The sequence below is a fragment of the Helobdella robusta genome (genome assembly GCF_000326865.2).
Source record: "Helobdella robusta unplaced genomic scaffold HELROscaffold_4, whole genome shotgun sequence".
Lineage (NCBI taxonomy): Eukaryota > Metazoa > Annelida > Clitellata > Rhynchobdellida > Glossiphoniidae > Helobdella > Helobdella robusta.
This window is the reverse complement of record NW_008704902.1, coordinates 7,653,099-7,677,528: the sequence shown is the minus strand read 5'-3', so window position 1 is coordinate 7,677,528 and position 24,430 is coordinate 7,653,099. Positions and strand designations below refer to the sequence as shown.

The 24,430-nt window shown below is 34.2% G+C and overlaps 5 protein-coding genes across 5 annotated transcripts; 3 read left to right on the top strand and 2 right to left on the bottom strand.

The window, feature by feature from the left end:
* Positions 1-1,709: 1,709 nt before the first annotated feature.
* Positions 1,710-2,045, bottom strand: HELRODRAFT_142412 (hypothetical protein; the record flags this gene model as incomplete). The annotated part of the gene is made up of 1 exon (XM_009024963.1): positions 1,710-2,045. A coding segment is annotated over one exon (336 nt), but the record flags the coding sequence as incomplete, so codon positions are not given.
* Positions 2,046-2,600: 555 nt separating this feature from the next.
* Positions 2,601-4,129, bottom strand: HELRODRAFT_162889 (hypothetical protein; the record flags this gene model as incomplete). The annotated part of the gene is made up of 4 exons (XM_009024962.1): positions 2,601-2,673; positions 2,805-3,004; positions 3,251-3,355; positions 4,112-4,129. The coding sequence occupies 4 exons, from the start codon at positions 4,127-4,129 to the stop codon at positions 2,601-2,603; spliced, it is 396 nt and encodes a 131-aa protein (XP_009023210.1).
* A 2,033-nt stretch (positions 4,130-6,162) lies between these two features.
* Positions 6,163-7,719, top strand: HELRODRAFT_66470 (hypothetical protein; the record flags this gene model as incomplete). The annotated part of the gene is made up of 5 exons (XM_009024179.1): positions 6,163-6,192; positions 6,248-6,418; positions 7,051-7,142; positions 7,372-7,445; positions 7,508-7,719. 5 exons carry the CDS (start codon positions 6,163-6,165, stop codon positions 7,717-7,719), a joined length of 579 nt encoding a protein of 192 aa, XP_009022427.1.
* Positions 7,720-9,603: 1,884 nt separating this feature from the next.
* Positions 9,604-14,652, top strand: HELRODRAFT_162887 (hypothetical protein; the record flags this gene model as incomplete). Its single annotated transcript, XM_009024961.1, has 6 exons — positions 9,604-9,753; positions 11,055-11,252; positions 12,255-12,340; positions 12,402-12,504; positions 13,249-13,300; positions 14,540-14,652. The coding sequence occupies 6 exons, from the start codon at positions 9,604-9,606 to the stop codon at positions 14,650-14,652; spliced, it is 702 nt and encodes a 233-aa protein (XP_009023209.1).
* A 787-nt stretch (positions 14,653-15,439) lies between these two features.
* Positions 15,440-15,896, top strand: HELRODRAFT_67165 (hypothetical protein; the record flags this gene model as incomplete). Its single annotated transcript, XM_009024292.1, has 2 exons — positions 15,440-15,646; positions 15,714-15,896. 2 exons carry the CDS (start codon positions 15,440-15,442, stop codon positions 15,894-15,896), a joined length of 390 nt encoding a protein of 129 aa, XP_009022540.1.
* Positions 15,897-24,430: the final 8,534 nt, after the last annotated feature.

Sequence of the window (24,430 nt, the reverse complement as noted above, 5' to 3'; positions counted from 1 at the left end):
CCGTCTGATAACAGAGACCATGAGAGATTGGCTGACCATGCCTGTAAGCAGCTGCGTCGCAGAGATATTATCTCTGCCCTAGAAATCCGGAGGCTTCAACATAAAATCGATAAAGTGCTACGCTGAAATGGCGAGGCTAAAACTCCGTGGTTACTTTGAACGAAACGCAAGCGATGAAACGTGGTTGGAACAAAACATGTAACACATACAGAAAAGTTGACTCAAACGATACTTAAATCGCCACAAAGCGCTCTCAATAATCATCAACAATATAAAGGCATGTGCTAGTCCGAATATCGCCATCTTCGCGGAGGTAGAGAATGATGCGATACGTCCACCATCAGAGCTATTCAGATCGCTCAGACAAAACATGAAACAGACATCCGTGTTAAATACTCTTTTGCTAAATCTGCATTCGCTTTTCCTGTTTCTTTTCTCTGGAACTCTTTACTTCTTTCTCTACTTCTTCATCGCTTACAAAAATCAGAGCTGATCTCAAGGCCCATCAGTTTGCAAAATTCATTGAGGAGCGCTGTTGGACATAACTTCGCCTATTAATAAAAAAGAATGTATGCTGCTAGGAAAATTATAGGCCTGCTTCTTTGTGCAATCAGAAAATTCCAATTTTAACATTTTTCCTTGGACTTATTTTGTTAGTCTCAAACATCAAAAAATAACTGGTATCTCGTTCTCGATGCCTCATCTTCTGTTTTAAACTTACACTGGCAAGGATATCCTGCCTCACACCAGAATGTATTTTTGGGTAGAAATTTATGAAAACAAAACGCGCTTTATTGTTTTACACGCGTTGCGACTACACTTTAATTTTAATGTGAATACACATTATTATTTAAGCATAATTTTAATAACAAATTCATTGATTAAAAAAATTATAAAAATCACAAAAAACACATTAGACATTGATAAATTCAATTGTCTAACATTACTGATAAAAATTATGTAAACAAACGAATAATAAATTAAAAATCAACAGTTCATCCCAAACTACTTGTCGGCAATCTAGCATGAGATATCAATGGATAAGAAACTAAATTAGAATTACCAATAAGACTACCAAGTGATGCATGAGATAAATGAGGCATTGATAAACTAAGTGCAGCGGCTATTGTTTGCTGCTGCTGCTGTTGAGAAAGAGTCGAATTAGAAAGATTACTGCAAGGGGGCATTGGTAATGTCTCAATTGTTAGTGGCGCAATTGTCATTGAGATTGGTTGATCAACAGTTGGCGCTTGTGAGGGAAGAGATTGTTGGGGAGCCAGTGGAGGTGGTTGAGATAGAGATTGTGGCAAAACAAATTCTCGCTGATTTCCTATAGACAAAGTAGCCATTGTAGTAATTCCATGAGGAGTTTGATGATGAAGGGCTGTAACTGGTCTTGATCCAATACTTATGGGAGCAGGAGTTATTGTTGGCGTTAACATCTGGCTGACAGCTACAATCGGTGGTACTGTGATCAGTTTGCAAGAGCGATATCTAGCATTTTGTTCTAGTAGCAATTCATTTGATGCAACTAAAACAGAGAGTTGACGCTCTAAATCATCTATACGACGTCTTAATAAATTGTTATCTTCAGCAAGCTGATATTCTGACAAAAATTTTTTTGTTAAATTTTTTTCTTGGTAATCGTCAACACATTTTCTTTTTTTTCTGATATCGCAAACATCTTTTCCATGTAACAAATAATTACATATGTGTCTATATTTGCATCTATCTCCCCTTTTGCAAAATCCTTTGTTGAAATCTAAACATATAGGAGGCTTCTTTTCAGATGCTAATGAGCTCGTTAAAGATTTTGGCAATAAACCTGTTATTTTGTATGTGTTTTCATCTTCTCTAGTGCAATGTATGAATCTGCAATCATTTCTTTTGCAAATATTATTTTGAAAATCATGACAAAATATTATTTCTTTTGGATTACTGTCATCTGAAATCAGTCTCGTTTCTTCGTTATCAGGATGACGAAAACGGCAAGCGTTACCTCTGTTGCAAGCATTTCTCATAAAATCTCTGCAAATTTTGTTTTCAGGTAAAAAACATCCATGGCTGTGACTCGGAAGTCCGTCGCTGCTGTTTTCACTGTGATCGGAAACGCTGCTGTTATTATTGGATATAATAAATCTGTCATCCATTTTTGAAAAATACCGAAATTTGGTAAACTAATTCCTTTAATTTAAATTAATAAACTCCTACGTGAACCAGAGAGTTTTGAAAACTAGAACTCCAACACCAAAACAAAGATCATTTACAATTTTTTACAAACGATCGTACATGAAGTCAGTCACAAACTAAAAAATTAAACTACAATGCTCGTATCGTATACTTAGAAAATTTGTACAAGCCCTCGAACGCACCCGCGCGTGTTTTTAATGCGCTTTAGAGTTTTGTATCATTCTTTTTTTCTAGAAACAATTTATTCTTACAAATTTTACAATTTTTACGTTTTTTAGTTTATTAATAAATATTTATTTCTTATTTTAATTTTATTCAATTTAATTATTTTTCAATTGATTTGTTTCATGCATTTGGGAAACGTGATGTCCCACTGGGTGGCGTGATGACATAGTAGGCAGCGGGATGGTTTAGTGGTTAAGGTTGCCTTGTGCTGTTTTGTATTGCGTGCAGTGACCGGATTCGATTTGTAATGTTATTGATCTTATCGTAATCGTGATCAAAGTAATAAGTGATAAATTTCAATTCCCGCCTATCACGTGCTTCGTTTAGCACGTATTCATATACGTCGTTTGTGTGTTTATTTTTCTAAACCTAGGAAAAGTGTAACAGACCTTTTTTTTATAACAATTTGCATATAGTATCTTTTTTCTGGTTTCTTATAACCAAGGAGAGAATCGTTCATGTGTGAATTTGCTGATGGGATGGTAACATTCTGCTCAGCATTTTGCTGTTGTGATTGTTGGATGTCATTTTCATCTTTGTTCTTGCTCAGGACAACTTTTATTTTATTGGACTCTTCTATTGGCTGCCTCTTCAATTTTGTTTTTCATCAGATTCAAGTTTATTTTAAAAGATTCTTTTTCTTGGAATTGCTCTGGTTTGGTTTGTTTGAACGTTGATAATAACTGCTTTTAGAGCGTCGTAATCTGTTCCTCTTTGCACTTTTAATGACAAATTTGAGACTATATCCAACGGCAGGGAAATTATTACGTGATAGAACCTTGTTGTTTTACACATCACGTTTCGCAATTGAAATTGCATTTCGGAATTCTCGAACCAATCTGTTGACGCTGTTTTCTTGAAGAAGTAATATGGCGATCGGGTCATCATTTGGTTGGAACATTGTTTTCGTTTTGATCTTAACACGTGGATCTTCGTATTTCTTTTCACGTCGGATTTTAGTTCAAAATCACGTGAGATTTTCGTTCAAATCACGTCGGATTTTCGTTCAGATCACGTCATGGTCACCAATTTGTTAGTACGAACTTCTGCTACTAACAAGACACTTTGTTGTGAGTTAAAATAAATAAAACAAACACAATTCAGGCGTAATAAAATATTATCTTTATTCCCACGTGAATCTCGAACCGTTTCGTTTACAAGTTATCAGGAAAAAAGGGAAGAAATCGAGAGAGAAGCAAAGACATAAAAATTAACATAGATTAGGTAACATTGAAAATTGCAATAATCTTTAATAATAATTAATACATAAGATAGTTAATAAATGAATGTTTGATCCCTACAAGCTTTCTTCTGGATGGGATTTGGATGATTTTTTTATCGTTCGAGTTAAAAGTTACGATGGTACATTTACAAATTTCGGAATATTGCCTTCATTTAAAATGTTAAAACTTTATTTTTTTTAAAATTGTTATTCAATGTGGTAATTAATTAGTTTTATTTGGTACAGATTTAAAAAAATAAAATCGACATTACCGAAAATCATTCAAAGATGAAAAAACTGAGGTTCTTTGCATATCCCTGGTTCAACCCATAAGAAAGTGTTGTATATTAGTAAATAAGTCTTCCCTTGGTCTAAATCATATAATTAGAATAAATATAACGGCCTTCGCTCATTTTTGTATATGTCATATGTCATTTAATATGTCCTGTTACCGTGCTTTCAAGGTAGGGAGACCTGAAGAGTCCCAGCCATCTAAAATCTACATTATTTAGATTTTAGACTGTGTCATCAATACATTACAGAGTATTCTGATGTTGTAATCAAAGATAGATAGTTCATGATGATCTAAGTTTCTGTTTCTTAGAACTTAGATTAGATTTAGAGTTTAGTTACATTTAGATTAGAAGGTAAAGAATAGTAGAATCCTGAATCTTGGTCCTTGGAGCCAGGACGAGGAACCCAATGGTCTTTTCTTGTTCATTTTCAATTTTTCAATCTTATGTTATATATAGTTCATTTATGTGTTATTAATTAGCAGCTTAAACTAATAGGATATAAAAACGGAAAAATAAATGACAATATAAAAATTTAAACATTGATTGAAAAAGTTTATTGTCAGAAAAATTAACAGAACACTAACGAAAAGTAAAAAAGCTTCGATTAACACCATTAACAACAATTTTTTAGTCATTACAATTTGTAACAAAATTTTAATTATTTTTAATTGTTATTCAATGTGATTCATTTTGTATAAATTCAAAAAAAAAATAAAATTGACATTACCGAAAATAATTGAAAGTTGAAAAAAATTTGAGGTTCTTTGCATATCCCTGCTTTAACCCATAAGAAAGTGTTCTTTGCTGGTAAATAGGCCTCCCCTTGGTCTAAATGTCTAATATTTATTATTATTTATTTGAATTCACTTTTAAGTATAATTATGCTCTCACAAAAATTTGTGCTTAGCAGGTAGAAAAAATATTTTGCCGAAAATTCTTTTCTTCCGTAGTTTTATTTCAAACAAAATGAACTTTAAATTTGTCTACAGCGTTTGCGTTTTGTTTATCTTTTGCCGCACAGTTGCACTTTCTGATAATAAGAATTATGATTATCCTTTTCTAAACGTTTCACTTCCTTGGGATGAGAGAGTGAATGACTTGATCAAAAGGTTGACTCTCCAGGAAATGGTTTTGCAAATGGCCTTTGGTGGTGGTGACGCTGGTCCCTGTCCCGCCATTGAACGATTAGGAATTAAACCTTACAATTTCAATACTGAGTGTTTGAGGGGTGTTGTGGCTCCTAATAAGGCAACTGCTTTTCCTGTGTCAATTGGAATGGCTGCGACTTTTAGGTGCTGTTTGTTATGTTTTACTTTACTTGTTAGTTATTTTTATTTAGCCGTTTTATTACTATCTTTATTGCATCATTGGCAGTAAAAACAATGCATATATTATGAAAATTTATTTTATTTATATTTATACTTTTATACTAAAAATAAATAAATACTCCAATATACAGTTGGACCTCGTTATATAACAATGTTTTTTTTTGTGTCCCTTGGAAATTTACATATAAAACTGATTCTGTTGTTTGAAAATAATTTTTCTATTAGGAAAAAATCAATAAAAGTTAAAAAAAAATATTCGACCAGAAAATGTACCTGATGGAGTATTTTACTGTTTTTTTTATGTCTTAAATAAGTGAATAAAAAGAATTATCAGTAAATTTAAATAAAAGTTGTTAAATGTAGTAAACTCTAAGTTACATTTTTGCATATATTGTGTTACTTATTATTCTTTTCGTTTTATACATATAATATTATAATGCAAAAATAAAATTATATAATTTTTCATATTTTTGCAATTATAATATATATTATTTTTTTGTTATAAAAATATATGATTAAGTGGTTGTTCTTCATAAATATATAGTGTATAAACACCTTTTTTTTAAGCAATATAGAATTTTTTCAAAACAAATTCTCTATAACAAAATTTCCATATTACAAATTTTTTTCTTAGAATCATGAATTTTGTTGTATACTTTTTTGGCCTTGTATGTTTGTATGGTCATGTTAGTTAATGACTGACTGATCTTAAATACAAATGCTTTTTCATTCTTGTTATAAATGTTGACAGCTTTTTAACAATATTTACAGTAATGAAATTCTTAGAAATATGGCAGAGATAATAGGTACTGAAGCTCGGGGTATATACCACGATGCTTCAGCTAAAGGAGATTATGGCCATCAGAAGGGCATCAGTTGTCTGGCTCCTTTCATCAACATAATGAGGCATCCACTTTGGGGCAGAGTGCAGGTTTTTTTAATCTATTTTATTTCTCATGTAATTATTAAAATTAAAATCTTTTAAGGAAATATATGGAGAAGATCCGTTTTTGTCTGGTTGGTTGACTGAAGCTTATGTGACTGGGTTACAAGGTGATCACCCTCGTTACATCAAAGCCAATGCAGGATGTAAAACTCTAGCTGCACATTCAGGACCAGAAAACATCCCATCATCTAGATTTTCTTTTGATGCTAAAGTCAGTAAATTAAGTACTCTGTTTTTACCTGTATTTTAGAGTTTAATTTTTACATATATTAAAGTGTCAGTTAAAATGTCTTTATAGACATCAGATATGATCATTCAGATTTGATTTTATAAATATAACACAAATAACAGCATTTATGAATTGCTACTTGTTTGTTATGTAACAAAAAACTTTTCCAAATAAAAATACATTTTTAAAAAAGTTTTTTTGCACATTATTTATTGTTTAATATATTTTTTGTTTCTTTTCAGTTTCTCTTAATAGTTTTTTTTCTTTAAAAATGTTTTGTTTAAAGTAGAAGCTTGCTACATAAAAAATCTCAAACTCTCCATTGCCCCATGCAGCATTCTCTCACAGACTTATAAATCCCCTCCTCTCTCAGTAGTGTTTATTACATAAATCTCTATCAGTTATAAAACAAATTTTTAGGAAAAACAAATTATTGAATAGTTTTGAATAATTTTTGAAGAAAAGCAAATTTTGTAATGTTTTGTTAAATAGCTTCATACTAAAACATTGATAAAAAATCATGCCATGTGTAAAATTTAAATAAGGCTTTAAAAAATTTGTTGAGAAAGTTAAATTATGAACATATTTAAAGATTGTTTTTAAATAAACATAAGGTTAGTGAAAGAGATATGCGCTTAACATATTTACCTCACTGGGCTGCTTGCATAAATGCTGGATCAATGAATATTATGTGCAGCTATAATAGGTTGACCTTTTCTGTTTTTTATCAGCTTTCCTTTTACAAAATTTAAAAAAATTTAAAAAAATGAACAATAAAAACAAATGCATTGATTGCTTTGAATGAAAATAAATTTAATTTGTTTCACTTATATTTGCTAGAAAATATTTTTCTAAATAATTTCACTTATTACTTTTATTTAAATATTTATTGATTCTAATTCATGCATTTTTTATATTCTGGAAATTTTCTAAAGTTTCAATGGAATCCCAGCTTGTGGTAATAAAAGGTTGATGCAAGAAATTGCTAGAGGGGAATTAGGTTTCAAAGGTTTCTATTAAATTTAGTTCAACAAGATATACATGATTACTAATAATTTCTACTATTTTAAGGGTACTTTATTAGTGATTGGGAAGCAATAAGATTTATCTACACTGGCCACAAATATACAAAATCTTTAATGGAAGCTGTTGTGTTAGCCGCTAATTCTGGTGTTGATTTAGAACTTCCTGGTAAGGATCCTGCTTACAAATTGTTGTACGATGCTGTTGTAAACGGATTAGTCAGGTCATTTTTTATTAGTTTTCCGTTTGTAATAAATTAATTTTTTATTGTTTTTAAACAAAAACCTTAATTTTTCAATCAATCAATCCTCGCTTATAGTCTCCATCCGTTATGGGTCGAACTTTTTTATTTCATTCATCAGCTTCTGTCTCCAAGCTGATCTATCCATTGCGTCTGTCTCCTTGAGACCAAGTGCCTTCAAGTCCTCCTGTATGGTCGGCATCCAGGACTTCTCGGTAATTCTCGAGCATCATCTGTGACACCACTGCTGACATTGTAGGCATTTGATCGAGTTGCTTCCAACTCCAGCCCTACACACCGAACATGGCCAATGACTAGAGACAACAGGCTCAGCGGTACCACCGGTGATCATAGTTTTTGTTTTGTCTAGGTTTACCTTTAGCCCGTGTTCGGCGAGCTGAGTATTCCAGACCTCAAACTTTCTGGCTGCGTCTTGTTCCGAGGCCGCCGTCAGGACGATATCATCTGCATATATCACATTCCATATGTCATGTGAGCCTATCAGTTTGTTTATTTCTTCCATCACCTTGATGGAAAGCCTTAATTTTAGTTTTTTAAATGTGCAAGATACAAATTTTAAAGTCTTTAAAAATCAAATGAGGTTCAATTTGCAAATTTTTAATTATAAAAATCAAATACTTAGATTAAATGGATAAATCTGTGAATATATAAATTCAAAAGTTGGCCTTTCATAAAATTTTTTATACAAATTAAAGTGCAATGTAGAAAGAAAACTTGTTTAACTAATAAGTTGACTGTGGATGAGAATTTTGTATGTATTTTTTTCGGACAAAAAAAAATCATTTTTGATTAGAAAGTATTTAAAAAGTAATTTTTGAGGAGAGTTTTATCCTAGCGAGCGTTGGCAGGCATTTAAACATTTAGGTTCTTGAATGCATATTTTGCAGGTTGTAGAATGGCCTGTCTTGCAAATCTAACAAATTTCATGTTAATATCATTATATTGTTTTAATTTTTTTGTCTCTTATATAATCATTTTTGACAAAAATTTTTTTATTTGACTAAATGACTTAATGATAATTTATTGATTGATTTTTAAATGGCATTTCATTTTTTTCTAAAAAAATGATTAAGAATATTTAATCTTATCAGTCCTATGTTTAAAACGAAACACTAGACAAGAAAGAATGAAATAAAACTAATTTTAAAAATTTTAAAGTTTTTTATTAGACTTATAAAAATGAAATAATTTAAAAATTTTATTGATCAAATAACATTTACTGTGTGAAAAATATCAGATAATCAAGAGTAGAATTAATAAAATAATATGGAATTAAAAAACGTTGAATGCTTTTATAAAACGAAGAGTAACCATACAATGGCACTGCGTTCACGTTTTTTTTTAAATTCCAAAATAATTAACTACTCTGTGTTTCATAATATTTTTTTTACAAAGTTAGTGTTATTTGATCGGTTAAAATAAATTATTGCTTTATATTTTCAAGGTCAATATAATAAACTTTTGAACTTTTTTATTTATTTTATTTTATTCATTCTGTTATAAAATTTGCCAACTATGAAATCTGCTTCAGCAATTTGTGTACAGCAACGAAAATTTTCTATCAAATAGTCGACTGGAGTCGGATAAAAATTATTCTCTGAAGCCCTGGTTTTGATTCTAGCCTTAATTCTGTATTTTTTATGATTTGGTAAATAAATCAAAATTATAAATTTGAATTTGTGGTGTATAAAACAATGTAATAAAATAGAAAAGATTAAATAAAGCGAATGTCATATGGGTTTCTGCAGTCGGAAAGAGGGCGCAACCTAATTGAAAATTTGATATAAAAAGTCGGATATGTCAGGCATTTAGCACCTCGCATCACTCTTGTTTTAAAAACATCTGCGGCGTCATGCAATCCAGTGGCAATGTAATTTAGAAGATGCCTGTGTTTAGGGCGCGAATGACTTTGTTGTTAAAATTAAGTATTCGTGGTCACAAAGCGAAACTGATACCGCTGGTAACGACACTGCCAATTCCATGCCTGCCTTTCACGCTTGTCCAGTCATATAGCGCCCTTTTACCAGCGAAAGTCTCAGATACATTATTCAAATAACATCACTTGTTGTTTGAGATTCCTTGCATAAGAGCAGTTTCACTGGCAAAATCACCATGCGAATCTGCTATAAGAGCTGTATCATCAGCATATCTTACAGTGTTAATATTCACGCCTCCAATGGATATTCCAGGTAGATCTATCCTTTTCATGATGATCTCACAATAGAGTGTACAAGTTTGAAGAGAACCTTGTCTAACACTTTTTTTTATTTCAACAAAACTAGTCATCTTGTTACCAACTTTCATCGCTGCTCTTTGTTCGCAATAAAGGTTTTTGATAACTCGTGTATTATCCATCAACGTCAATATCCAAATTTTTCAATATTTCCATAAGCTCCACGTGTTTCACGCTATCAAATGCTTCAGAGTAATCGACAAAACATATTGTTATAGACGGGAAATCGGGATAAGAACTAATAGTTAGAAATTGTAAATTAATTAGAAGGCGTAATAAGAGTGGTTGTAAATTCATGTGACACGACATGTGACACATCTACAAGCAAATCGGTAGCTGCTGCAGAATCCTGCCGAAACCTAGACAAATATAAAACCGCCTACGCATGGCATCAACACAGGCTTGAGATTGTGGTTTTCCTTCTTCCTAGACGGACTGCTGTTTTTAGCAATGAACTCTCCGCCGGACTTAGTAAAGGAATTCACTTTCTCGTGATTAGGATTTAGAGTTTTTCTTCTCTTAGACATATTGTCATTTTTGACAACGAGTTCTGTCTATTTACCCGGATCGATCAGTTACAGCGCCAGTTGCTCATTTGCACCACTTCAGTTGTGAAGTCTAGTACACACTATTAGACATGTAAGAGAATTCGTTCATGAGCCATTTAACGGCGCTGACCTACAGTCCGTCAGTCTACGTTACTGTTTGAATTTCTTATTGTCATTTTTGTAGTCAAAAAAAGTAGTCCATGTAGTCCAACTTCATTTTGGGGTGCACTAGTTATGAGGCGCGTTCCCAGGTGGTGGATAAGGGAAAGTCCTAGACAGGGACCAACTGTACCAGAAGAAAGAAGACAACGGTGAATGAGGCGGATGATCCTAGGACAACGGCTCCAACAGCGGACGATCTTTTATTCTAGATCCACAGCCTTGTTGAACCGGGACCTTTGACCCTAAGGCTAGGTGCCTGCAACGACGCAGCCTTTGTGCTTCCAGCAAAAAGGCTAGGCCCACTGTTTATACTGGTGGTTGTTAGAATTGGGCAATTTCAGACATAAAAATTTTTTGACCCAAACATTTTCTATGTCATCACAAAAAAAGAAAAAATCCCCTATCCCCTGGGAAACCTTAAAATGTCAAAGGATGACAATATCCAGGAAGTACGCAACAGTGGAGGGATGTTGCGGAAAATCGGGCGTCCTCTCCTTAAAAAGCAGACTTGGCACTCTAAATACTGGATCGCTTACTGGACGCGACATGCTGGAAAGGCGAAGAGTTGACATCTGTTCTCTGGAAGATGTGCTGGATTGTACTGGAACAGCTGACGCCGCCGTTCGTAGACGCATACGTGCAGCGTTGGACAGATGGCACCTCCTTGCCTCGTTACTGAAGCGTTCCTCTACCGCTGCACTCAGAGCTATACAACACAGCTATACGTTCTGTTCTGATGTATGGTGCAGGGACGTAGCAGATGAAAATAAAACACTAAAAGCAGCTTCACTGAACTGACATGAAGATGATTCGTTGAATTCAGCATGTTGACCTAAGGGACCATATACATACAACCGAGATCCTGAACCGATCGGGACTGTGCACTTTGAAGGATGCATGTCGTCGTCATCGCCTACGATGGTTTGGCCATGTGAAGCGAAGCGACAACGTTACAATAATTTCCGTTACTGAGCACCAGGTGCCTGGCACCCGCCAAAGAGGTCGTTCAAAAAAGTCCTGGACGCAGACCATACTGGAGGACTTGAAGGCACTTGGTCTCAAGGAGACAGACGCAATGGATAGATCAGCTTTGAAACAGAAACTGATGAATGGAATAAAAAAAGTCCGACCCATAAAGGATGGAGACTATAAGCGAGGATTGATTGATTGATTGATTTTTGTGGTCCAACATAGAACCTAAAGTATAAATTAATATATTAAAATTTTGGAACATCGTTTAAAAACTAATCAAATAATTAATAAGTTATATTAAAATTTTTTTTTTCAAGCTACAAAACAGTTTTAGAAAGCAATCGTCGTTTATTTTACGCGCGCATGCGTCTTGGTCATTTTGATCCTGAAGAAATGAATCCTTATTCTTATATTAATTCATCGGTAGTTCAAAGTTTGCCACACAGAGAAGCGGCTATTACCGCTGCTGCCAAAAGTTTTGTTCTATTGAAGAATTTAAATAATTTGTTACCGTTGAAAATATTGGATTTCAAAACGGTTGCTGTAAGGAACTTTTTAATTATTTAATTATTTGAACTTTAATAATCGTTTTTATTTACGATTTACCATATGACACAGTTTAATGTTTGTTTACAGTTAGTCGGCCCAATGGCAAATAATTTGGAACAACTTTATGGCTTATATTCACCAGCAATAGATGCAAGGTTTTAAATTAAAAGTTTCATCTCAGATTTTCATTTTTAAATATGATATTTTGCTTACCAGATATGGCAAAACTCCTTTTGAAGGATTAAATGGAACAGTAGAAAAGACGATTTTGGCCTCAGGTTGTAATGACAATGCCTGTAAAATTTATAATGCATTCGAAGTTTGTACCAGTAAACTTTTTGTGTGCCTTTTTTGGATGTGTATTATACTGGAAAGAAAAGTTTCACGCAACTTTTTAAAATGTTGTTACAAAAAATTGGAATAGAAATTCTAGGAAGAAATTATTGACATGATGACAGAATCGTAAAGATGCAAAAAAAAGTTTGAGCAGGAGAATTGAATATGTAATTAAGAAAAAATTAGAGTGGTGTATGTATGAATAGAAGCTTGAGAAACTAAGCTTTGGCGGGATAAACGGAGATGACAAAAGGATGTTGGATGTGTATAAAGGCAATCATTTAGTAATGTAGAAATCTGAATAAGTGTAAAGTTATTACACTAGAAAAAATAGTTTTTTGAGTGCTTGAAGAAAAACAGATTAAGTAAATAATTATGTAGTCCAAAATAAAAAGGATAAGAAAACAGAATATAAATAATATATACATATAATCAAAATATTGGTGAATTGTAAAGATAACTAGAAGCCTAGACAACAATCTAGATAAAAACAATCAGAAAAAACCATTTACAAAGGATATTAAAATGACTTACTAAGTTATTGATTGGAGAAAGTCATGGCATATATTATTAGTGAATTTAAAAGCTAACATATTTTGGATGTCTAGAAATTTTTAGTAATTACTTTTATTTTACTTGACTTTGCTGAAACTTTAATCGTAAAAATATATGTTGCTCGAAGATTTGATATTTTGGTGCTTGATCATTTACATTTTTATGATTAAAGGTTAAGAATGCCACAGTTGATGCTGACTTGCTGATAGTTTGTCTTGGAACAGGTGTTTGTATTTTTTATTTAACTTTAATAGAATTTTTTTAATTCTAATAATCACATAAAAATTTATCGTGCTAGTAAAAATGTTTAGCTTGTTTTTCAAAAAATCATAATTATTTCCTATGCAAAAAACAAATACTTGAAATAATTGAGTTACTAATTCACAGTTTTCCAATCGCGACACCAAAAATCATCAATCTCTAAATAATTTTTTGTAGGCAAATGAATATGATATTTTTGGTCAGTTTTATTCAAATATGAAAATGCTTTTCGCAATTGACTGGTTTGATTGTATATTATTTATACACCAGATAGAAACTTTTAATTTCATTTTTTACAGGAAGTCGAGATTAAAATTATATACTATTTTTTTTTGTCGATATTTTGCAAACAATTTTCAGTGATGTTCTTAAAGTGTGGAACCAGATGTTCGTCCTATTTTCAGACTTATAACAAAATGTTGACTATAAAGTGCTGCATAATACTTTTCAAAAGGGTATAGACAAAAAAATAGTATAAAATTGTACTATTATATATTGCTCGAAGGTTTGCTGCCATTTGATGCCGTTTGCGCATATTTTTTTAAATCATAATTTTCAATTTAACGCTTAAATTTAAAATGATTTTGATTGGGCTAAATCGAAATCACGCTCAACGCTTGCGTACCACGTATCGGCGTATTTATTTCGCATCTGGATTAGACTTATGTAGAAATTTAAGCAAAAAAGATAATAATTAGTTGTTTGAAATTAAATTTAGTACAATAACAACATCAATAACAGCAAAAGTTACAACAACAACAACAACAATAATAATAATAATATTATTATTATTATTAATAGTAGTAACAATATTATTGTTTAGTATTTGTAAACGCGTTTTAAAAGTTTTTTAAAGGCACGGACGGCATTGCACAAATGTTTAAAATGACAATCGATATTTAGAGTAAATGTATACGTGCTACAGATGTAATTAAATATATTTTACAATATAAATATAACCTTATATGCAACAAAAGTAAATAAATGTTAATCAATGTTCAAACAAGTGAGATTTCAGTATTTTGCGAAATTCAGGAATTGCTCTCTCATTCTTCGATGTGTTAATATAAGCCAATACAAACAATGACATCTATCACACGTCAGCATATATCGAGCCAACCAATGAAGGAACATGTCTTAACGGCATTAGTGAATACAGCTCTGCATATAAAAACAGCACCATAACACACCTTTATCAATAGGGCCTCACACATTCCTCTTGAACTACACCAATGCAAAAACTGCAAACCTCTTATTTAAAATTAGGTGCAACCCCAAACCCATGAGTCAGATGAATGTATATCACGTGATATAATCTTTTATTTGCTCTTATGGTGATTGCGTGCATATTGGCAGAATTACAACCGCTCTTTCACGCCGTTTGACGATGCACAAGCAAACTGATGCACAAACAAAAATCATCTTCAAGACAAATTCCATATCTAATAAACCATCCTCACGAAAGTAAGTACTGGACTCAACGCCCACAAATCAAATTTTTTGGAGCTTTTAATGTGTGATGCCTTCGAATAGTTATATTATTAAACTTTATATAAAAACGCAAAATTTCATAAATTTTTAGCTTTTATTTAAAATGTTAATTGTTAATTATTTACTCATAGGGCAACAAATAGAAGGTGAAGGCAATGATCGAAGTTCTATGGCTCTACCTGGCTATCAAGAAACTTTGCTAAAAGATGTTCTCTCATTGAGTATAATTTTAAACTTTTCAATTTGATTGTTATTTATGCTGATACGATTATTTGGTATATAAACAGGTAAAAGGCCTGTCTTATTGCTAATATTTTCTGCCGGACCAGTTGATATAAGATTAGCTGAGACCTCCGATGACGTTGGTGCCATCATGCAATGTTTTCTTCCAGCTCAGGGTGCGGGTGAAGCTCTGAAAAGGGTGTTGTTCTTGAATATTTCCCACAATAATTATAGTGAAAAAAACGGTGGTGTTACTCTTAGTCCTGCTGGTAGATTGCCTTACACTTGGCCTTTTTCCATGGATCAAGTTCTGGATGAAATATTGACAAATTATTTTTAATGTTATCATTGTAAATAATCTTTCTTGATACACATTCTAGGTTCCTCCAATGGATAATTATTCGATGGATGGGAGAACATACAGATACTTTAAGGGGCCTGGCAACCCTTTGTATCCATTTGGTTATGGGTTATCATACAGCAAGTTTATTTATAAAAATTTATCGACTAACTTGTTTGTAATAAACCAAGTTTACAAAAGCAATATTACCGTTGAAGCTGATGTTTATAATCTCGGACCTTATGATTCAGATGAAGTATATTTTTTAATAATTTTAAAAACGTTAGTTTAAACAAAGTTAATTTAGTGTTTTAAACTGTAAGGTCACACAAATTTACATAGCATGGAATGACATCCCAGTGTCGATGCCGAAGTTACAACTTGTCGCTGTTCAACGAAACTCTATAATATTTGATAATCAGCCTTTCAAACTTTCTTTAATTATAAACGTAAATCAGTTAAAAATATGGGATGAAACAAAAGGTTTTTATCTTCACCCTGGTTAGTGAATAATAATTTCAATTGTAAATTAGCTATATGTATATATGAATATATATATGAATATATATATATATATATATATATATATATATATATATGAATTAAAAAGAGTCACTAACCTGCTTGTAAACAATGGATATAAGACTTATTCTCTTGAAAAGATTGTTAAAGGCAAATTACTACACAAAAATAACCTTCCTAGTACCAACAATCAAGATAACGACATCATTTTGTATTACAGAAATCACATGTTAACTGCATAAAAAGTAGATGAAGCTATTCTTAAACATATCATCAATAAAAATGTCACACCAACCAACCCAAATAGTAAAGTTAAACTCCGAATTTATTACAACAATAAGAAGACGTCTCACCTAATACTGAAAAACAACCGTAGTCCTAGAGATAACTCTGTGTTAAGGCGTAATCACGTAATATATGAATTTAATTGCCTCTTTTACGGCTGTGCACGTCAACATGACTCATATATCGGGATTACTACTACCTCACTGACTAGAAAGCTTACGATGCATAAACAGAGTGGTGCTATCAAATCTCATTTGGACTCAACACACTCAATCACTATTAGCCGTGAAATCCTCGACAGCAACACCAAAGTAATATACCAGAACAGCAACTACACGCATCTTAAAATTGCAGAAGCAGTCCTAATTGACATCAATAAACCAAAAATAAATATACAACAAAAAATGACAACCTCACTTCCAACCCGGCGCTTAACCAACAATGAAAACAAAGAAGTAATAAAAACTAGCATTGTAACTAGTGACAAAGAAGAATATGATGCTATCGATGAAGAAAAGGAGACCAAAGAAGATGACCAGCCAATAAAGAAACCTGACACCTAATTTCCATCTAAGTTCATTTTGGCAAAGTCAATATTTTCCTATATAAACATCAAAAAGCACTGATGATGATTCATTCGGAACCGAAATATGGCCTTATTTGCAGCATGAATTCGGAAAATAAGTTTATTTTGAATTTTATTTTTTTTTTAATAAGTCCTGGGCATGACATAAAACTGCATCCACGCTGCCTTGCGTGCTTTTGAGCGAAAGGCTAGGCCCACCGCTTATAACTGGTGGTTGTCGTCAGGATGGGTGTCCGGATGTAAAAACTTTTCCCCAAATTACTCTTATGCCATCACAAAGAAAAACAACGGCCCCTAGTCCCCAGCAGGCCTTAAGTGGTCAAGGGGTGCCAAGAATCCCTGGGAAGTATGCAATAGCGGAGGGATGTTGCAGAAAAATTCAGAATGGCCCCTCTATGGTACTTATACTTGGAACGCTCAATGTTGGATCACTGACTGGCCGCAGCATGGAAATCGCAGAAATTCTCGAGCGTAGAAGGATTGACATCTGCTGCTTTCAGGAAACCCGATGGAAATCGAATGGTGTCTGTCATGTCAACCCAGACAAAGAAAAATATAAACTATTCTGGAATGGTCAAAAGACGGCCAAAAATGGTGTTTAAATTTTTGTCAAAGAACCGCTAGCCCAAGAAGTACTGGATATTAAAAAGATTAATTCACGTCTCATGTGGATCAAGCTTCGCATAGAAAAGCAAACAATGATTATTTTTTCTGCATACGCACCACAGACAGGCGAATCAGAAGAGATGAAAAATGACTTCTGGACTGCATTTTCTGACACCATCTCAACAATACCAAAATCTGAAACAATCCTGATTGGAGGCAGGCGATCTTAATGGCCGCGTTGGAGAGAAAACAGATGGTTTTGACAACGTACATGGCGGTTTTGGCTATGGAGAACTGAATGAAGATGGCAACCGCATCCTTGAGTTTGCTGAAAGTCACGGGTTTTGTTTACTAAATACATATTTTAGAAAGAGGTTGGAACATCTCATAACATACAAAAGTGGATCATCAGCCACGCAAATTGATTTCTTCGCTGTCAAGCAACAACACCGAAGGCTATTCAAAAACGTCAAAGTTATACCTGGCGAATCATGTGTCGCCCAACATAGACTCCTTGTGGCAGACCTGGTTGTCGAACTGTCACAAAATAAGTCTCGGAGAATCAAAACGTGGAAGCTGAAATGCAATATTCATCGAGAAAAATTTCAACAGATTGTCTCAACACAGTTAGACCACCAATCGCAAGCCAGTACAGATAGGAGTACATACAAAACCGTTTTGATGAACGCTGCAACTACAGTTTGTGGGAAAACTGGTACAAAACGTCAGCATGAACGTGACACTTGGTGGTGGAATGACTGTACAAAATGCAATAGCTGAAAAGAAAGTTGCATACAAGCAATGGCAAAAATCAAAGTCTGTTGATGACCATAAAATTTTCAGTGAGAAGAACAACTATGCAAAACGTCAAGTTGCACTGGCTCGGACAGATCAGTGCAGAGAGTGGCTCACTAAAAGCAAAGGTGAACAAATGATATCTCTTTATCGTAAAGCAAAACAAGCAAAGCGTACGAAAAAAGACATAGTTGGTGCCTCCTGTATTAAAAATGAAAAAAATGAGATGGTTCTTGAACAAGATGAGATCAAGCTACAGTGGAGAGAAAGCTATGAAGGATGGAAAGGCAGCAGGGCCCTCTGGACTCACAAATGACATTTTCAAAGCATCTGGTACTGCAGGTATCCAAACGTTACTACAACTTTGCCGTGAAATCTGGAGAAATTGCTCAATGCCGACTGAATGGAACTATAGCATGACAGTCCCGCTATACAAAGGCAAAGGTGATTCATTGAACTGTTCATCATATCGGGGTATACGTCTGTTAGAACACTCCCTGAAAATTGTCGAAAAATTCATTGAGAGAAGATTAACGTCGTGCATCACAATCGGAAATTATCAATTTGGTTTTCTAGCGGGGAAATCTACAATTGATACAATTCACGTCCTTTGGCAACTGCAAGAGAAGTTCCTCGGAAAGCATCAACAACTATCACACATTTTTGTAGACCTTGAAAAAGCATTTGATCGAGTTCCCCGTGAAGCAGTCAGGTGGAGTCTACGTCGACAACTCATTCCAGAATATCTTGTTCGACTTGTGATGGAAATGTATACGAATACTAAGACTCTTCTCAGCACAACGGTTGGAAACACAGATGCATTTGCCATCGGCGTTGGAGTTCACCAAGGCTCGATTCTCAGTCCACTGTTATTTAAACTGTGATGGAAGAAATCACAAAACCGATACGCACTGGTGACATTTGGAATCTAGTTTATGCTGATGATATCATTTTAACAGCCACGTCTGAGCAGAATGCAGCACAGATGTTTGAAGATTGGAACACTATACTCACCGATCATGGATTCAAAGTCAACATCAGCAAATCCAAAGCAATGAACACTGGTGAACCCAGCCAATCTACAGCTACTGGACGATGGCCCTGTTCAGTTTGTAAAGCTGGTGTAGGTAACAATTCAATCTCATGTCAGCAGTGTAACCAGTGGTGTCACAAACGTTGTTCAAAAATAATTGGTACTTTATCTAAAGTGTCCAATTTTGTTTGTCCTGCTTGCATCAATCCACAACAACAAATTCGAAATAGCACTGTTTTTGAAGCCATTAAAATAGAGAAAGTCACATCGTTTCAATATCTAGGGGATGTTCTGGATTGTACTGGAACAGCTGAAGCTGCCGTTCGAACACGCATACGTAGCGGGTTCTTAGCGGCAAGGTTGAGACGTAGACACAAATCAAAAAAATTTTAATCTGTAAACTGAAAACTATACCAAATAAATATACAATGTCGATAAAGAAAACCAAAATAAAAGTTAAAGTTCGAGGTTAGTATGCAGACTTGTTCCTGCCAGTGCTCTGACCACGTACGAGCGGATACTGTTTCAACTTCTTCACTTGACAACAATGTAGAATCCTTCGAACACTGGTGTTATGTGTGGTTGACTACTTCGGTTCCAGCCGTCTTCTGTACCAATATTGCACCACCTGTGCTTTACCCAACCGACAAACGTTATTGTTACGTTGAAAGGCAACTACCTCGTTCGCCACCCTCCAACGCAACAGATAACTACTTCGTTCGCTACCTTACGTTTGTCGTCGTTGAGCTCGTAACAACCCCGTACCGTATTTCCAGCTCTCCCGTCTAACCACTGACTAACTACCACCCACGTACCAACAAATGAAACTTCTCCCAATAATACTTTACCAACCAACAGCTACTTCACCAAACACGGTTGCGTGTCCAATTTCTCACCAACAAAAACGCCAATTCTACCAACTAATTTTCTACAAAGAAATTAACCAACTCTACCAACCAGTTTTCTACAATAAAATAAACTTTTTTTTCTGTCTGACGAGACCAGCCTTTATTTACCCGACGCGCCGTCCTACCCCGCAGCAATAATTATTGCTTAGCTTAGCGGCAAGGTTGAGGCGTAGACACAAATCAAAAAAATTTTAATCTGTAAACTGAAAACTATACCAAATAAATATACAATGTCAATAAAGAAAACTAAAATAAAAGTTAAAGTTTGAGGTTAGTATGCAGACTTGTTCCTGCCAGTGCTCTGACCACGTACGAGCGGATACTGTTTCAACTTCTTCACTTGACAACAATGTAGAATCCTTCGAACACTGGTGTTATGTGGGGTTGACTCCTTCGGTTCCAGCCGTCTTCTGTACCAATATTGCACCACCTGTGCTTTACCCAACCGACAAACCAAACTGGAACAACAACTTCAACGAACCGACATGAAAATGCTCCGATGGATGCAACGAATTATTCTGAAGGACCACATTAAATCTACCGAAATCCTGCGTCGTGCTGGTTTAGATGATTTAAAGGACGAATGCCGGCAACACCTTCTGCAGTGGTGTTGTCATGTCAAACGAAGTAGAAACAGTGCCATAACTTCTCTTGCAGATGTTGAAGTACCTGGCACACGTCCCAAAGGCCGTCCAAAGAAGTCCTGGTCGCAAGCAATCGAGCAAGACATGAAAGCTCTAAATTTAAATGAAATGGATACAACTGATCGTTTGATGGCAAAGAAAACAACGTCTTACCTCGGGAAACCGGGTCTCTGGACACAAAACGAAGATTGATTGATTTTGAATTTTAGTAAACTAATCGTTCACCAAAAAACTTTAGTGAGAAAAATCGAAAAAAACGAACTACAAACATATTAACGCCAAACATTCGGTAGAATTTATAGAATATTGTAAAAATATGGTCTATTACCAACATATAAATATATATATATATATATATCGTTACATCTATATCGTTAGAAAAATCGAAAATCTAAACTACAAGTTGAATAATGCTGAAAACGCGGTGATTTTTATAAATAATTGTATATATACATATATAATTGTATGTCCAGGTTATGACGTTAAACTGACCCTCACTGCCTTGTGAGTGATGTTGGATCATCAAAGGCTAGGCCCACCGCTTATAACTGTGGTTGCGTAAGGAAGGGCGTCCTGCGTAAAAATTAGCCAAATAAATTACTTATGATGACAGAAGTGACAATGGTTTCATCATAGGTAGCCAAACGTCAACCCCCGATCTCGGGGAAAATGTCGTCTAAACGTGTGTTGTTGTATATACATATATAATTGTATAACTCAACTACAAGTTGAATAATGCCGAAAACGCAGTGATCTTTATAAATAATTGTATATATATATATATATACAATTATTCAATTATTATATATATATATATATATATATATATATATATATAGTTATTTATAAAGATCACTGTGTTTTCAGCATTATTTAACTTGTAGTTGAGTTTCTCAATTTTTTTAACGAGACTTTTATCATCTTGATGAAATTTATTAAGGTTAAATAAAAAACTTTTAATATTTGACATTTTTGACAAAACATTATTAATAGCGTTATTACTACAGAAAAGCTCTTTTCGGCATCAACTGCCATCATCAGTGTAGTTATATAGTTGGTTCGTTGGTTATTATAAAAATAGTATGTCCTTATCATATAAAACAGATGAAAAAATAATGAAAAAGATAATTAACGTTAATAAACTTCATCAAGATGCTAAAAGTCTCGTTAGAAAAATTGAGAAACTCAACTATAAGTTGAATAATGCCAAAAACGCAGTGATCTTTATAAATAATTGTATTTATGATAATCTAAACCCAAATATATATATATCTATAAATATATATATATATATATATATATATATATATATATATATATAACGCAACAAGTGCTGTTCAACAACAATTTGTCTGACAGGCAGCCGGTCGTTACCGGTGTGCCACAAGGTTCAGTTTTAGGGTCCTTATTATTTGTTTTACACACGGCAGATATTTTTTTTCAATTAATTGATTCATTTGGTTTCTACAGTCACGCTTATGCTGATGATATCCAAATCATAGTCAGTGGGCCAGCCAGTAAATTCCCAGTTATGCTGAACAAATTCATTGAATGTTTGACGAAAATAGATGTTTAGATGTCTAGCAACCGTTTAAAGTTGAATCAATGTAAAATGCAATTGATGCCAATTGGGACATGGCAATAACTCTCAAGGATTAAAATTGATTCAGCTATCATTAATGATCAGGAGATTAAATTCTCTTCCAAGGCTGTCAACTTGGGTTGCATCCTTGACCCACGGCTGGCAATGCATCATCACGTGAAATTCATTACAAATTCCTGCTTGAATCAGTTGCGCTTGTTGAGCATAGTTAAAAGATCGCTTCAAGAAGATATTGTAAAGTTTGATCAATGCATTTGTACATGCAAGGTTAGATTACTGCAATAGTTTGTTTTTTGGGCTACCCGAAAAAATGATAGCTACGCTTCAGCTCATTCAGAACCGTGCTGCCAAGCTTGTTGTGGGAGCTGCAAAATATGACCATGTGACTCCAATATTTCGAGAACTACGTTAGTTGAAGATTGATAAAAGAGTTACATTTAAAATTTCGCTTCTAATGTTTAAGGTCATAAATGGACTCGCCGCGAAGTATTTAGGTGATAGATGCATGTCTAAAACGACGTTTCAAAACTATACAATTTACGTCGTGAAGGTAAAAAAAACTTCGTTGACCATCCAGCATTACGTTTGAAGATATATATATATATATACATATATATATATATATATATATGTATATATATATATATATATATATATATAACCTCATGCTGGGGTGCACTGGCTTCCAGATTATCAGCATATATCATCACCAGTGTCACCAGTGTCGGGTTATACGTCTGTTAGAATACTCCCTGAAAATTGTCGAAAAAATCATTGAGAGAAGATTAACGTCGTGCATCACAATCGGAAATTATCAATTTGATTTTATAGCAGGGAAATCAACAGTTGATGCAATTCACATCCGTCGGTAACTGCAAGAGAAGTACCTCGCAATGCATCAACAACTATCACACATTTTTGTAGACCTTGAAAAAGCATTTGATCGAGTTCCCCGTGAAGCAGTCAGGTGGAGTCTACGTCGACAACTCATTCCAGAATATCTTGTTCGACTTGTGATGGAAATGTATACGAATACTAAGACTCTTCTCAGTACAACGGTTGGAAACACAGATGCATTTGCCATCGGCGTTGGAGTTCACCAAGGCTCGATTCTCAGTCCACTGTTATTTAAACTGTGATGGAAGAAATCACAAAACCGATACGCACTGGTGACATTTGGAATCTAGTATATGCTGATGATATCGTTTTAACAGCCACGTCTGAGCAGAATGCAGCACAGATGTTTGAAGATTGGAACACCAGACTCGCCGATCATGGATTCAAAGTCAACATCAGTAAAACCAAAGCAATGAACACTGGTGAACTCATCCAATCTACAGCTACTGAACGATGGCCCTGTTCAGTATGTAAAGCTGGTGTAGGTAACAATTTGATCAAGTGTCAGCAGTGTAACCAGTAGAGTCACAAATGATGATCAAAAATAATTGACACTTTATATAAAGTGTCCAATTTTGTTTGTCCTGCTTGCATCAATCCACAACAACAAATACGAAATAGCACTGTTTTTGAAGCCATTAAGGTAGAGAAAGTCACATCGTTTCAAAATCTAGGGGATGTTTTGGATTGTACTGGAACAGCTGAAGCTGCCGTTCGAGAACGCATACGTTCAGCCTGGAATAAATGGCATCTTCTTTCCTCTATATTAATGCTGCGTGAAATGCCACTACTACTATGATCAAGACTTTATAAATCTGTGATACGTCCGGTGTTGTTATATGGTGCAGAAACATGGCCAATGACAACCAAACTGGAACAACAAAATCAACGAACCGACATGAAAATGCTCCGATGGCTGCAACGAATTAGTCTGAAGGACCACATCAAATCTACCGAAATCCTGCGTCGTGCTGGTTTAGATGAACAGGAAAAGGATGTTGCGGAATATAGGGCGTCCCCTCCTGGAATATCAGAATTGCCACTTTAAATACTGGATCGCTCACTGGACGCTCTATAGAGATCGTCGACATGCTGGAAAGGCGAAGAGTTGACATCTGTTATCTACAGGGAACAAGATGGAAATCAAATGGTGTTTCTTTC